Source organism: Oncorhynchus nerka, linkage group LG9a, assembly GCF_034236695.1.
Source record: "Oncorhynchus nerka isolate Pitt River linkage group LG9a, Oner_Uvic_2.0, whole genome shotgun sequence".
Classification (NCBI taxonomy): Eukaryota; Metazoa; Chordata; class Actinopteri; order Salmoniformes; family Salmonidae; genus Oncorhynchus; species Oncorhynchus nerka.
Window position 1 is genome coordinate 53804184 of NC_088404.1, and position 16100 is coordinate 53820283.

Here is a 16100-nt window from a genome sequence, read left to right on the forward strand (position 1 = left end):
TTGAGACTGTAAGAGGGCTTGAAGGAGCTTTCGGCTTTTTAGAAACAGCAGCTGTAGTTGTGCAAATCTCGGATTGAGCTTTAAGTCCAAGGTGCTTTGGCTTTTGACTCATTCCTGCTGATTTAGTGTGTGTGTGTGTGTGTGTGTGTGTGTGTGTGTGTGTGTGTGTGTTACGACCAGGGCTTTGAGTGTGTCCTGATGCGTCCTGGCTTGGAAAAACCCTAGGCCCTAGTTATGAGACTGTGTGTGTGTACTAGTATTCTGTATTATGAGTAATTGTGTGTGTGTTTGTGACTTTGTGAGTGTGTCTCTTGAGAAGTAACATAATCTCAGAGCAGGATGCCCTGTGGGCTTTAGGAAGAGGGTGCCGGGTTTATATACATCATTGGTGCCTCCCTAGTGGGCGACTGACTGCCTGCCTGGCCCTGAGCACAGAATCACACTAATCACACTTTTCACTGACAACAAGTGAGATTTGGGTCATATTCTACAAAAAATATGGTAAACAGTAAACACAGTCAATCTAGGGCAGTGTTCAAAGGAAGTTTAGTCATGCCTTCAAATCTTGTGGGCGAAAGATTAAAAAGTTTGTTCTGATGCATGATGTCCTCTGAAAGCGCTGCCAGTTGCCAAGCACCCTCTCTCTAAAAAAACACACTGCACGTGCAGCGTATACCATTGAAAAGTGCGCCATCTAGGGGTAGTTCAAAGTTTCAGATAATTGGGCCACACAACAGCTCATCTGAGCCATTGCGTTGCTGCTGTTTTACTAATAGCTTTATCAGAGCTCATTTGCACATAGTCAAAAGCCAAACGTAGATGAAGGCAGGGGGGGGGGGGACTTTAGGAGGTAAGTCAAAAAATGACTTAATCTGAAAACCGTATGAAACGTCAGTTAATCATCCAGTTTAAGAATGTACATATTTCCCGATTCAGTTTGGGGCCTGTGCTCAAAAAAAAGCATCTCAAGAGTAGGAGGGCTGATTTTTAGGATCCGATCACCCCTGTCCATATCATCTTATCAATCATTGTTCTGTTCTGTTGATTGTAGGCCAGTGACTGATAATGGCCATCATTTCTCTCAACAGATGTGAATGACTGTGTCGGCCAGCCGTGCAAGAACGGTGGCTCCTGCAGGGACCTAAATGGAGACTTCAACTGCCGCTGTCCGTCCCCCTACGTGGGCAAGCACTGCCAACTGCGTGAGCACCAGTCACACACACACACATAGACGCGCACACACACACACACTGGCTCTCTATTAGCCTTAGTCCCCCATGATATTGTTAAGTGCAATAAAAGACATTAGGCTGAATGTGATACATAAAATCATAATGTAACCAAATTAAAGGCCCAGTGCAGTCAAAAATGTGATGTTGTGTGTGTATATTTATATTGAGGTTAAACTAATACTGTGAAATTGTGAAAATGGTGATGATGTCCTTTTTTAGTGTAAGAGCTGTTTGAAATTTCAGCCTGTTTTGATGGGAGGGAGTTTTCACCTTCCTGGTGATATCACCAGGCAGTAAATTAGTTAATAAACCAATACGAAAGATCCAAACCTCTGCCAATAACAGCTAGTCTTCAGTTTTCCCCTCCCCCTCAGACCACTCACAGACAGTCCTAGCTAGGGATGCAATAGGACGGTATGTTACTGGAAACTTCTAAGTTTACCAATAAACTAACATCATTTGGTAACTTTGAAGGATTTTATGTAATCTATCATAAGACATCTAGTGACCCTTTTGGGTATGTCAGGTTATCACAGGTGTCTGTAATAATCTCTGGCCCTAAGTGTGTGGCCTTTCAAATATATGAAATAATGAATTAAGATGATTTTAAAATAAAAACTACAATGACAAAGCTGTAAAATATTATCCTAAATATAAACCATACATTTAGTGAATAACATTGGTGTTTATTATGAGGTTTTCAGCATGAATATTCCTTTTCCTTATATCTTAATGTTTTCATGTCAAACTTTTGGCAGTTGTCAAAAAAGTCAATAGATTTGTGGGGCATGTATGTGTACTAATGTGAAATAATAAACCATACTAACTTCACCACAGATTTGACCTGCTAGATTCTTCTTCATTGGTTCACTCCCTCAACCGCTAGGTTCTGTGTCTGTCTGTCTCTGTCTGCCCTGTTTGTGTTTTTGTGACATATGTCTGTCTGTCCCTCAGGCTGTATCTCTCTGTTGGGCATGGAGGGCGGAGGCATTGCAGAGTCTCAGATCTCGGCCTCGTCGGTGCACTACGGCATCCTGGGCCTGCAGCGCTGGGGGCCCGAGCTGGCCCGTCTCCACAATAAAGGCCTGGTAAATGCCTGGACCTCTGCCTCCCATGATAGGAACCCCTGGATAGAGGTCAGTACAGTACGACAGGCTGGCTCCAACACCACTGTCTGGCTCGTGTTCTCTAGGCATCAAATGGAAGAAAACTGACTGAAACCAGGAGAGGCTACATGGACTTGTCTAATGAGAAAGGCTCTTTTTTAGTATAGCAAAACAATTCTGGTGTTCCTAATGACCACGACCCTAATCTACTCTAGAAAGGATATCTCCATAGTAAAGTGGCTTCCACTCCCTCGTCTGCACTGATCTAAAAACATCATCATGGGGATGGGTGAAAGCAATATATTGTGGCTACCTACAAGGCAATAACATTCCCCTGTCTGGTTATTTCATATCAGTGCAGATGAAAGACGGGCAACAAGGAGATGCTTTAATTCTGACACAATTTAAAATGTGTTTGATTCTCGGAGGCTCTGCTCATTGCATGGATGCAATGCCGTGCTTCTACACCTGCATTGCTTGCTGTTTGGGGTTTTAGGCTGGGTTTCAGCTGATGTAAGAGGGGCTTTATAAATACATTTGATTCATTGATGTTGTTGCTATGGACCTTGTAACCACATTTCTTTTGTCATTCCCCTCCATGTGCAGCGAACGGTCCATGACTACGGGACCAAATGTCCACTATTATATGGCAATAAATTTGAAACAATTCGTTGTCGTTTGTGCAGATTAACATGCAGAGGAAGATGCGTTTCACGGGCATCGTGACGCAGGGCGCCAGCCGCATGGGGTCAGCAGAGTTCATCAAGGCCTTCAAAGTGGCGTCGAGTCTGGACGGGAGGACCTACACCGTGTACCGCCTGGATGGGCAGAAGAAGGACAATGTGAGTGAACACGCACAGGCGCGCACACACAACCACATACACCCTCTCAGATGTACACACAGACATATTATCACTTCACTGTGTAGTGTGCTTTTCTTTGTTCTATTTTGGGAATAGTGTGCCATTTCCATGGAAATGAATGAAAGGCATTGATTGGTTGGTGGTGGTGGTGAAGTATACTGTTTACTGTTTGATTCACATGGGGCCTGTTTTGTAAAGCTCAGGTGAAATTCAAGTAATGCATTTTGACATCACTCCCTCAAGTCATTATTTCGTAACATTTTTCATTCTTTTCTTCATTTCTTCTATTTCTCCAGGTGTTTGTGGGGAACGTGGACAACGACAGCACCAAGACCAACCTGTTTGACCCTCCCATCATTGGCCAGTACTTCCGCATCATCCCCGTTGTCTGTCGCAAGGCCTGCACCCTGCGCATGGAACTGGTGGGCTGTGAGCTCAATGGTAAACACACACACACACACACACACACACAAACACATGTCTACTTGCACGCACGCACGCACACACACACACACACACACACACACTGATAACAACGTCAACAAACTGCATGGGGTTTGCTTTTCAGTGTGTGTCAGATGGTTACATCATACAGAATGTTTTTGGTTTTATCAGAAGGTTTTTGGTTTAGGTCTGACTGAAAGTGTTTCAGTAGTGTTACTGAAGGGGGGTGGGTGGGGCTAACGTTTAGAAAAATTACTTTTCAAAACCATATGGACATTTTTTGCAGTGTAAATATTGGCAATGAGACCTATCATGTAAATGACTCAAATGTGTTGGGATTGTAACAAAAGAATAATATGCAAGTCACATTCATCATCACAGCCTTGTTCCCATGCCAGTATGACTAGATGGATATTTTGGAGTGCCTTTTATGTTTTCTCTGGTGTAACAACTTTCTGTACAAAGTGTGTGTGTGTGTGTGTTTTTAAAAGTGATCTGCAATGTCCATCTGTGACTGTCTGTCAGAGCATGCTATGCCAGTGTATGCTTGGTTATGGTCTTTGCACCGCACATACATGCATGTTACACAAAGCATCCTGCAATACAAACTGCATGGCACACAAGTGACACGCTTGGGCACCTGACACGCATGCTAGTGCTACTGTAGGCTCGCATGTTCACAGTACTACTCAACGATGCTCAGCCCAACTACAAGCATGCTGCGGCGTCCATCGCTCTCGCTCTTTCTCCACCGTTATCGTTAGAGCCGTAGATGAACGTACTTCGGCCAACTCCGTTTGAGTTGAGATGTATCATTTGAACGGCTGACATTTTGCCACCAAAAACCCCAAGGCAATTGCGTTCTCATTCTGCATGCAATTGCACTCTGTTTACATACTTGGAACACACATTTTAATGTTATCTCCACAGAGTGTTTTGTGCCATCATGGAAGATAAGTTGTCTGATCTCTATTCCCTATGGCTGTATAGCTGAACCAGGGTTTTCATTGACCGGACATTTGAGAAATTTACCGGATCCATATGTATTGGGTGTATAACCTGATTAGAGCGTCTACCCACAGTGTTCAGAATGACAGAAATCCCATTTCGATTATGGTAATTCATCTTAACGGAACATGCTAATTCGAGGCTGCAACAAAGTGCTCCATTGCCGAATTCCGATGCACACTATGAAGACGTGTTAGAATAACTGTCCACGTTTTACTTTTCCTCAGTCAAAAAGACGAGTAACGAACAGCAAAATCACAAGCCTATGTCAATTTACTATCTATCCCGCATTGTAGAAAATGTTACCTATTTTATTGGTCAGCTTGTCAAGAAAGAAATATCCTATTCAAAACAGACGTTCAGACAGTTGTGGGACTGGCTACATACATTTTATTTTTAAAGAATGAGTCTGATGCAACAGATCAGAACTTTTAGCTTAAAATGTTGATAAACTATATTATTTATTCACATTTATAAGCAATGCGCGTAGGCCGTCATTGTAGATAAGAATTTGTTCTTAACTGACTTGCCTAGTTAAATAAAGGTTAAATTAAAAATGTGTCAAAAAGTAGGCTACTCGTGAATGTTCGTTCCATAATACAATTAGCAGGAAAACACCATTTGTCAAAAGTGCATCACACATGAGCAGTTTCATGTGACATGAAAATATCTATTAGAAATGTTGAAAGCGGAGAGATCTAAAGATGCAAATATGATTAGGATTGTGCCTTTGGCTACTGGACAATGAAAACGTTTATTTAAAACCAATAGAACATAAGATAAAGAGGCTACTGGTTTCAATGGCATATGGAAGGAAGTCTATAAAGTAATACCCTCCATGGATATGGTCGTTTTTTTGGCTTGCTACTTTGAAGCAAGGTAAGACATGCTTCATAATAATTAGTAAAACGTTCAGGCTTTGAACAATTTAAATATGTTTTCAAAATGCATACTGCCTCCAGCTCATAGCAAAGTGGTGTGTGACGCGCTAATAAACCTGTCTTCTGTTGCCTATGCATTTGAATGGCAAATGGGTAGCGTGCATCAATTACCAGTTGGGAAATAAAAATAGTAGCTCTTTTTAACTGTGGCCATCAACTGTTATTGGCTTTTCACATTTTTTTAACGTCCAAAACCCTAACAGAAACCCTAATCTGTACCGCATGACTACAGGCTGTCACTACTCACTCCACCTCCCCACAACTCTGGTCATCATGCATGTGCTTTCCCTGTGCTGCTCACTGACTGGCTGGCTTGGGCCTTGCTTCTCTGTCTGTCCCTTGTCTATCATACTTCTCTCTCTCTTTCCCTCCCGGTGCTCGTCGTCTCACTTCAGTGTATTCAAACACGGCAGGTTGCTCTGAGCCCATGGGCATGAAGTCGCGCCTGCTCTCCGACCGCCAGATCTCGGCCTCAAGTGTCCACCGCACCTGGGGAATCGAGGCGTTCACCTGGCAGTCCCACTACGCCCGGCTGGACAAGCAGGGCAAGACCAACGCCTGGACAGCGGCCACCACCAACCGCTCCGAGTGGTTGCAGGTAACTGCAGGAGTTTCAGAGGGAACTGTAGGAAGTGATGTGGTGTGGGTGTTGGACACTTGGTGGTCTGTAGCTGAGGGAGATACAGTTGATGTCGGAAGTTAACATACACTTAGGTTGGAGTCATGAAAACTCGTCAAACACTCCACAAATGTCTTGTTTTAAAGAACGATAGTTCTGGCAAGTCTGTTAGGACATCTACTTTGTGCATGACACAAGTCATTTTTCCAACAATTGTTTACAGATAGATTATTTCACTTATAATTCCCTGTATCACAATTCCAGTGGGTCAGAAGTTTACATACACAAAGTTGACTATGCCTTTAGACAGCTTGGAAAATTCCAGAAAATTATGTCATGGTTTTAGAAGCTTCTGATAGGCTAATTGACAACATTTGAGTCAATTGGAGGTGCACCTGTGGATGTATTTCAAGGCCTACCTCCCAACTCAGTGCCTCTTTGCTTGACATCATGGGAAAATCAAAGGAAATCAGCCCCCAAAAATTGGAGACCTCCACAAGTGTGGTTCATCCTTGGGAGCAATTTCCAAACGCCTGAAGGTACCACGTTCATCTGTACAAACAATAGTATGCAAGTGTAAACACCATGGGACCACACAGCCGTCATACCGCTCAGGAAGGAGACGTGGTCTGTCTCCTAGAGATGCATGTGCTTTGGTGCGAAAAGTGTAAGTCAATCCCAGACAGCAAAGGACCTTGTGAAGATGCTGGAGGTAACCGGTACAAAAGTGTATATATATACACTGCTCAAAAAAATAAAGGGAACACTAAAATAACACATCCTAGATCTGAATGAATGAAATATTCTTATTAAATACTTTTTTCTTTACATAGTTGAATGTGCTGACAACAAAATCACACAAATTATCAATGGAAATCAAATTTATCAACTCATGGAGGTCTGGATTCACACTCAAAATTAAAGTGGAAAACCACACTACAGGCTGATCCAACTTCGATGTAATGTCCTTAAAACATGTCCAAATGAGGCTCAGTGATGTGTGTGGCCTCCACGTGCCTGTATGACCTCCCTACAACGCCTGGGCATGCTCCCGATGAGGTGGCGGATGGTCTCCTGAGGGATCTCCTCCCAGACCTGGACTAAAGCATCCGCCAACTCCTGGACAGTCTGTGGTGCAACGTGGCGTTGGTGGATGGAGCGAGGCATGATGTCCCAGATGTGCTCAATTGGATTCAGGTCTGGGGAACGGGCGGGCCAGTCCATAGCATCCATGCCTTCCTCTTGCAGGAACTGCTGACACACTCCAGCCACATGAGGTCTAGCATTGTCTTGCATTAGGAGGAACCCAGGGCCAACTGCACCAGCATATGGTCTCACAAGGGGTCTGAGAATCTCATCTCGGTACCTAATGGCAGTCAGGCTACCTCTGGCGAGCACATGGAGGGCTGTGCGGCCCCCCAAAGAAATGCCACCCCACACCATGACTGACCCACCGCCAAACCGGTCATGCTGGAGGATGTTGCAGGCAGCAGAACGTTCTCCACGGCGTCTCCAGACTGTCACGTCTGTCACATGTGCTCAATGTGAACCTGCTTTCATCTGTGAAGAGCACAGGTCGCCAGTGGCGAATTTGCCAATCTTTGTGTTCTCTGGCAAATGAAAAACGTCCTGCACGGTGTTGGGCTGTAAGTACAACCCCCACCTGTGGACGTCGGGCCCTCATACCACCCTCATGGAGTCTGTTTCTGACTTTTTGAGCAGACACATGCATATTTGTGGCCTGCTGGAGGTCATTTTGCAGGGCTCTGGCAGTGCTCCTCCTTGCACAAAGGCGGAGGTAGCGGTCCTGCTGCTGGGTTGTAGCCCTCCTACGGCCTCCTCCACGTCTCCTGATGTACTGGCCTGTCTCTTGGTAGCGCCTCCATACTCTGGACACTACGCTGACAGACACAGCAAACCTTCTTGTCACAGCTCGCATTGACGTGTCATCCTGGATGAGCTGCACTACCTGAGCCACTTGTGTGGGTTGTAGACTCCGTCTCATGCTACCACTAGAGTGAAAGCACCGCCAGCATTCAAAAGTGACCAAAACATCAGCCAGGAAGCATAGGAACTGAGAAGTGGTCTGTGGTCCCCACCTGCAGAACCACTCCTTTATTGGGGGTGTCTTGCTAATTGCCTATAATTTCCACCTATTCCATTTGCACAACAGCATGTGAAATTTATTGTAAATCAGTGTTGCTTCCTAAGTGGACAGTTTGATGTTCCTAAGTGTGATTGACTTGGAGTTGCATTATGTTGTTTAATTGTTCCCTTTATTTTTTTGAGCAGTGTATATATACACAGTAAAACGAGTCCTATATCGACATAACCTGGAAGACCACTCAGCAAGGAAGAAGCCACTGCTCCAAAACCACCATTAAAAAAAAGCCAGACTACAGTTTGGGGACATGGGGACAAAGTTTGTACTTTTTTGGAGAAATGTCCTCTGGTCTGATGAAACAAAAATATAACTTTTTGGCTATAATGACCATCGTTATGTTTGGAGGAAAAAGGGGGAGGCTTGCAAGCCGAAGAACACCATACCAACCATGGCAGCATCATGTTGTGGGGGTGCTTTGCTGCAGGAGGGACTGGTGCACTTCACAAAATAGATGGCATCATGAGGGTGGAACATTATGTGGATATATTGAAGCAACATCTCAAGACATCAGTCAGGAAGTTAAAGCTTGGTCGCAAATGGGTCTTCCAAATGGACAATGACCCCAAGCATACTTCCAAAGTTGTGGCAAAATGGCTTAAGGACAACAAAGTCAAGGTATTGGAGTGGCCATCATGAAGCCCTGACCTCAATCCTATAGAACATTTGTGGGCAGAACTGAAAAAGTGTGTGCGAGCAAGGAGGCCTACAAACCTGACTCAGTTACACCAGCTCTGTCAGGAGGAATGGGCCAAAATTCACCCAACTTATTGTGGAAGGCTACCCAAAACGTTTGACCAAGTTCAACAGCTTAAAAGCAATGATACCGTTTGGCTAAGGTGTATGTAAACTTCCGACTTCAACTCTAGGTTAGAGTTGGTGCTGGTGAAAGTTCTGGAAGATTCTCTCTGAAAGTTTACTTTACCGACAAATTACTGACTATTTTGTTTTGAACTAAATTTATCTGGGTAAGCCTAAGATGTTCCAATGACACTATTCTTATTTTTCATGGCAGAACAGTGTGGTGGGAGATGTAGTGGGGGATGCAGACAAATAAGGGCACAGATGAGAAAGTGGTAGACACACAGTGGGCTCAAACCCCCGTTGCCAGGAGGATTTGTAGTCTGGAGTCGGCAGCGTTGCCACTAGACCAGAGTCCGGCACTGAACCATGCTTGTTCTGACAATTCCTTCTTCTGTAACAGGTGGACCTGGAGTCCCCCAAGAGGATCACAGGCATCATTACCCAGGGGGCCAAGGACTTTGGGGCAGTCCAGTTTGTTTCTGCCTTCAAGGTGGCCTACAGCGACGACGGCCAGTCCTGGAGCATAGTCAAGGACGACGTCACCAGCACAGACAAGGTAGGTGGCAAAAATCTGTCTCTCCAAAGTAGTGTGTTCTCTTAGGGTGTTCTTAAAGGGGTGTTCCACCCAAAATACAACCTAACATGGTTTTTACACTAACCTTAAGTGGAGTTGATTCCCCTGCCGTATGTATTTTGAGTGGAACATCCATTTAAAGGGAGCCAAGCATGAATGTGTGCCTGCCTACGAATAATAGACCGAATGGAATTACTTTGTTGATATTAAATATAGGTGTTATTGAGTCAGCGGTTGAAACGCAAAGTCAAGATGTCATAGATTTAATGATGACCTTTATATTGTATGATAGATGTTCAGTGTCTCTTGCCCTAACTAGCACCCATCAGTTCTGTGCTTGTGATTTGGCTCCCCAACTTCCAGATCTTCCCGGGTAACAGCGACAACAACGTCCACAAAAAGAATGTGTTCGAGCCTCCCTTCTATGCCCGATTGGTCCGCATCCTGCCGTGGGCGTGGCACGAGCGCATCACCTTGCGAATGGAGTTGTTGGGCTGCGATGAGTAGCCCCGTCCCCGGCCAAATCCCCTCCACTTTCCCTGCCCTTCCTCCTCTTTCTCCTCCTTTCCAAAACCTCCTGAGCCACGCCTGCACTGCCTTGCTCACACCCGTAGAGGGCAGCAAAACACCACGCCACCACCACAACCCGACTGGAGAAGGTACAAAATTGACCCTAACCACTGATCTAGGGTCAGATAATGGTTACCACTGATCTAGCCCACCTAATGGTTACGGGTAGGATTAGGTAGGGGTAATCTGATCCTAGGTCAGGTGCTGAAGGTCAACTTGTACGTCGAGCGCACAGACTACTGCTGTGTCAGCCGGAACTACATGGATTCTGAACCTGTCCTTCCTAGATCAGGGCCTTATTCAGAGTTTTATAGTAGGAGTGCTGATCTAGGATCCGGTTCCCCCTCTTATTAATAATTATTATTTAGAGGCAAAACTGATCCTAGATCAGCACTGCTACTGTGAGACGCTTTATGAATCTGGGCACAGAAGACTGAACCCGAGACCCATCGCTAGTGATGTACAATACAGTAGTAGCTAACTTGGCTGAGATGTTTTTCCAACTGGGAATTTTCACCTGACCATCCAGAGACACTGAAGTGCGTAGTAGTATTATCAAACACCCTCGTGTTGTCTCATCGCCTAGCCATTTCCTTGATTCTGTAGTGCTCTGGAAGAGATGTTTTTGCGGGAGTTCTTGTTTGTGTTTTATTTCGTTGGGCTTCTTAACCAGGGAAAGACCCGTCGTGTGACTATAGGATTTATAAGATTGATTTGTATTTTTGGAAAAAGAAAAGGTATACCAAATGAATTTCACTTTGTTGACAAATTGATGGTGTTGGTTGACTAGTTGTGAATGCATTATGATTTATTAGCCATGTTTTTACTAAATGCAGTTTTTCAAGTAGCAGACCTAACAAAAAAATAGAAAGCATGTATAAAAAGCTGGAGAGAGACTCTTATTCTGTAATCTTGTGACATTGAGTGATATTCAAATCCCAAAATAGTTCAATGCAATTTTAGTTTATAATTCTTTGCTAAAGGGTATGTAAAAGTGCAGTAATACTCCTACAGTATGTGGTGTTGTTCTATAACTCAATCTGTTCTGATTGTGATGTCTGTCCTTTCATTAATGCACTGTGAGTTGTGACGTCAATGTAATGCATTTATTACTAATTGACTAATATTATGAAGTGACATAGAAAATAGGGGGTTAGCAAGTTGATGATGCTGCCAGATGTCTTTTTGAGATTAAGGCAGATCAATTCTAGCCTGATCCCAGAGATGTTTGTGCTGTCTTGACAAACACGATCATAGGCGTTGGCTAGATGGCACAGCAGATCTGGAACCAGGCATATTTTCATATTATATGTGCTACTAATGTTGTTATAACCCTTATGATACACAGCTCAACTTAATATGATTTCGTTTTCCTCCCTTTTAAAAGGTACTTTCAGGGTCAAATCTGTATAATTGTTTGCTGAGGTAAATATGTGGAAACTCAAAGTTTTCTCCATAAAAGAAATAAAGTACTGATGTTGACAGACTTAAACAAGTAACTGCCGAAATAAAGGAAACACTTGAGTAAATGAGGGATACAAATGATATTGAAAGCAGGTGCTTGCACACAGGTGTGGTTCCTGAGTTAATTAAGCAATGAACATCCCAGCATGCTTAGGATCATATATAAAACTGCCCCATTGCTTAATAATGCCAATTATGTTGCCTACCATGGCTAGAAGAAGAGATCTCAGGGACTTTGAAAGAGTGGTCTCAAAGGAGCGTAGGGTATTTAAAGGGTGTCTGTCTCAGTCACCAGATCTCAACCCAATTTAACACTTATGGGAGATTCTGGAGTGGCGCCTGAGACAGCGTTTTCCACCATCAACCAAACACCAAATGACGGAATTTCTCGTGGAGGAATGGTATCACATCCCTTTAATTCGCTCCATTATTCATTTTATTTGAGTTCCAGACACTTGAAGAATCTATGCCAAGGCACATTGAAGCTGTTCTGGTGGCTCGTAGAGGCCCAACGCCATATTAAGACACTTTGTTGGTGTTTCCTTTATTTTGACACTTACCTGAAGATTGAGTGTTTGAGAACAAAGCGTTTTAATACTATGAATCTGTCATGTCACTGCATAGGAGAGCAGTTATATGGCTTCCAGAAGTTATCAAGGGGCAGTTTTAGATTTTTGACATGATAGCAACCAAAAAAACACATTTCTGCCAGTTTTTTTTTCTGAGCTGGTTATCCTACCTAATGTAAATACTTTTTGTAAAAATGTGTTCCTTGAAGTTGTAATATGTAAATGTTTTGCAGCAGACCAATCAAATGCCATCCATTTATCACAAGAGGACCAAATTGATGCGTAGAATTCGAAGCCTGTGGCCACACTGATAAGATGGAAAAGAAAAATCTAATTTAAAAACGATTTCTATGGTTGCACTGAACGTAAGACGTGACATGGCAATCTGCATATTGCTCCTAGGTCATAGCTAGCATTGTCAAGCTCCCCCCATGAATTATGAATTACGGGCGTGTGCAATAAGAAGATAGTTTTTGATTTGAATGAATATTAATATGAACAGCTGGAAAACATCGGCGATAGATATCCTCTTTTAAATGCATGTGAATAACGATGCATTTGCAAGGCTATGGAAAGGATTGTGGTGTCAAAGACTGTAATAATATTTATGATCTTTGTAGACTGTTCCAAAATAGTTATTATCTGATGTCTGCATGCATTGTATTGACTATACTTTTTTTTTTTTTGATCCAACATAGATGTTTTGATTATATTGTTTTCGCTGTACATTTTTCTGATTCGTTCATCAGACTCTAGTTATTCCTGTTCTTTCATTTTCCACAATGTCCTGGTTTTATATGATTCATAAAAAAAAAATATACAATTGATGTGTTTTTATGCGATATTATTAATATTGATCAGTTCTTGTTTTCTGTGTTTCTTAAAAGAATTCCCTTAACTCTCAAGACATAAACAATAAAGGATTTAACATCAGACAGCTTGTATTGTGCAGTAGCGAACCTGGTTTCAATTTCACCATTTCCATTTCACCTGCATTTGGGTTAAAGGTGCAATCTGTGATATCTGCAGGCATTTTTGGTCATTCATATGGCCTGAACAAATCCCAGATTGTATCTTTTACTCGACAGTAACATGTATCCATTTGGCTTGAATTAATTTCAGACAGTTTCACTTCAAAGGGAAAGGATGTAAAGGGCAGGAATCTTTGGGTCCATTTGCCTGTTTAGCATTTTTAACACCCTGAAGGCTAATCTATCCCTCCTATACCACGGTATTATCTAAATCACTACCTCCATCCCTTTGCACTTTCCTCCTCTGTACCATCCTCTTGTATGGATGGACACTAACTCTTATGGATACAGATTTCTACTGCTATCCCTATGAGGCTGGTCTCATGGCAGCAGGAATAGTTCCATAGCCACCTCTTATTCCACTGTGCTCAAATTATAGAATTTTATTTGACTGTCCTGTTTCAAGTTTGTATTTACCTGGTATTTACGAGGACATTATGTGATTACAATGGATACTTTCTTGTGCTTTCTTGTGCTTGGTAACTACATGCTTTCTTGTGCTTGGTGACTGACTACATGTCAGTGGTTAGAGCATTGGGCCAGTAATCAGAAGGTTGCTGGATCAAATCCCAGAGCTTATAAGGTAAAAATCTGTCATTCTGCCCCTGAGCAAGGCAGTTAACCCACTGTTCCCTGGGCGCCGAAGACGTGTATGTCGATTAAGGCAACCCCCCCCCCCCCCCACACACACCGCTCTGATTCAGAGGTGTTGGGTTAAATGCGGAAGACACATTTCAGTTGAATACATTCAGTTGGACAACTGACTAGGTTTCCCCCTTTTCAGTATTGTATAATAGTACTTATTTTAATGAACCCCATAGAAATGAGTAAATATTTGTTCATTAACATGTACCCGATTTAATGTGACTAAATACCAGGATAATAAAACACTTAAAGAAAAAAATATACATATGCGTAATCACCCTTACACTTTTCTCTTCGGGTACAGCTGTGAGTCTAATTACAGAGTGAATCCACACAGAAGAGAGCCTCCATACTTTCTAAACTTCAAATCAAATTTATTTATATTGCCCTTCGTACATCAGCTGATATCTCAAAGTGCTGTACAGAAACCCAGCCTAAAAACCCAAACAGCAAGCAATGCAGGTGTAGAAGCACGGTGGCTAGGAAAAACTCCCTAGAAAGGCCAAAACCTAGGAAGAAACCTAGAGAGGAACCAGGCTATGTGGGGTGGCCAGTCCTCTTCTGGCTGTGCCGGGTGGAGATTATAACAGAACATGGCCAAGATGTTCAAATGTTCATAAATGACCAGCATGGTCGAATAATAATAAGGCAGAACAGTCAGGTGGAAGTTGAAACTGGAGCAGCAGCATGGCCAGGTGGACTGGGGACAGCAAGGAGTCATCATGTCAGGTAGTCCTGGGGCATGGTCCTAGGGCTCAGGTCCTCCAGGAGAGAGAAAGAAAGAGAGAAGGAGAGAATTAGAGAACGCACACTTAGATTCACACAGGACACCGAATAGGACAGGAGAAGTACTCCAGATATAACAAACTGACACCAGCCCCCGACACATAAACTACTGCAGCATAAATACTGGAGGCTGAGACAGGAGGGGTCAGGAGACACTGTGGCCCCATCCGAGGACACCCCCGAACAGGGCCAAACAGGAAGGATATAACCCCACCCACTTTGCCAAAGCACAGCCCCCACACCACTAGAGGGATATCTTCAACCACCAACTTACCATCCTGAGACAAGGCAGAGTATAGCCCACAAAGATCTCCGCCACGGCACAACCCAAGGGGGGGAGGGGGGGGGGGGTGACAGGATGACCACAACAGTGAATCAACCCACTCAGGTGACGCACCCCCTCCAGGGACGGCATGAGAGAGCCCCAGTAAGCCAGTGACTCAGCCCCTGTAATAGGGTTAGAGGCAGAGAATCCCAGTGGAAAGAGGGGAACCGGCCAGGCAGAGACAGCAAGGGCGGTTCGTTGCTCCAGAGCCTTTCCGTTCACCTTCCCACTCCTGGGCCAGACTACACTCAATCATATGACCCACTGAAGAGATGAGTCTTCAGTAAAGACTTAAAGGTTGAGACCGAGTTTGCGTCTCTGACATGGGTAGGCATGGAGCTCCCTAGGAGAAAGCCCTGCCTCCAGCTGTTTGCTTAGAAATTCTAGGGACAATTAGGAGGCCTGCGTCTTGTGACCGTAGCGTACGTGTAGGTATGTACGGCAGGACCAAATCAGAGAGATAGGTAGGAGCAAGCCCATGTAATGCTTTGTAGGTTAGCAGTAAAACCTTGAAATCAGCCCTTGCTTTGACAGGAAGCCAGTGTAGAGAGGCTAGCACTGGAGTAATATGATCAAATTTTTTGGTTCTAGCCAGGATTCTAGCAGCCGTATTTAGCACTAACTGAAGTTTAGTTGGTGCTTTATCCGGGTAGCCGGAAAATAGAGCATTGCAGTAGTCTAACCTAGAAGTGACAAAAGCATGGATTAAATTTTTCTGCATCATTTTTGGACAGAAAGTTTCTGATTTTTGCAATGTTACGTAGATGGAAAAAAGCTGTCCTCGAAATGGTCTTGATATGTTCTTCAAAAGAGAGATCAGGGTCCAGAGTAACGCCGAGGTCCTTCACAGTTTTATTTGAGACGACTGTACAACCATTAAGATTAATTGTCAGATTCAACAGAAGATCTCTTTGTTTCTTGGGACCTAAAGCCAGCCTAATTATAAGCTTCCGTTGTA

The 16100-nt window shown here is 43.6% G+C and overlaps 1 protein-coding gene across 2 annotated transcripts in view; it reads left to right on the forward strand.

Annotated features, from left to right (window-relative positions):
- mfge8b (milk fat globule EGF and factor V/VIII domain containing b) overlaps nt 1-13288 on the forward strand; it is a 45449-nt gene extending 32161 nt beyond the window's left edge. Inside the window, exons 4-10 of one of the 2 annotated variants that reach the window (XM_029668624.2) lie at nt 1089-1202; nt 2187-2368; nt 3025-3180; nt 3498-3642; nt 5990-6192; nt 9579-9734; nt 10116-13288. In XM_029668624.2, coding sequence (XP_029524484.1) covers nt 1089-1202; nt 2187-2368; nt 3025-3180; nt 3498-3642; nt 5990-6192; nt 9579-9734; nt 10116-10259 — 1100 coding nt within the window. In that variant the 3' untranslated portion in view covers nt 10260-13288. The remainder of the gene's footprint in view (nt 1-1088; nt 1203-2186; nt 2369-3024; nt 3181-3497; nt 3643-5989; nt 6193-9578; nt 9735-10115) is intronic. The other variant, XM_029668625.2, reaches the window with a different exon arrangement.
- Nucleotides 13289-16100: the final 2812 nt, after the last annotated feature.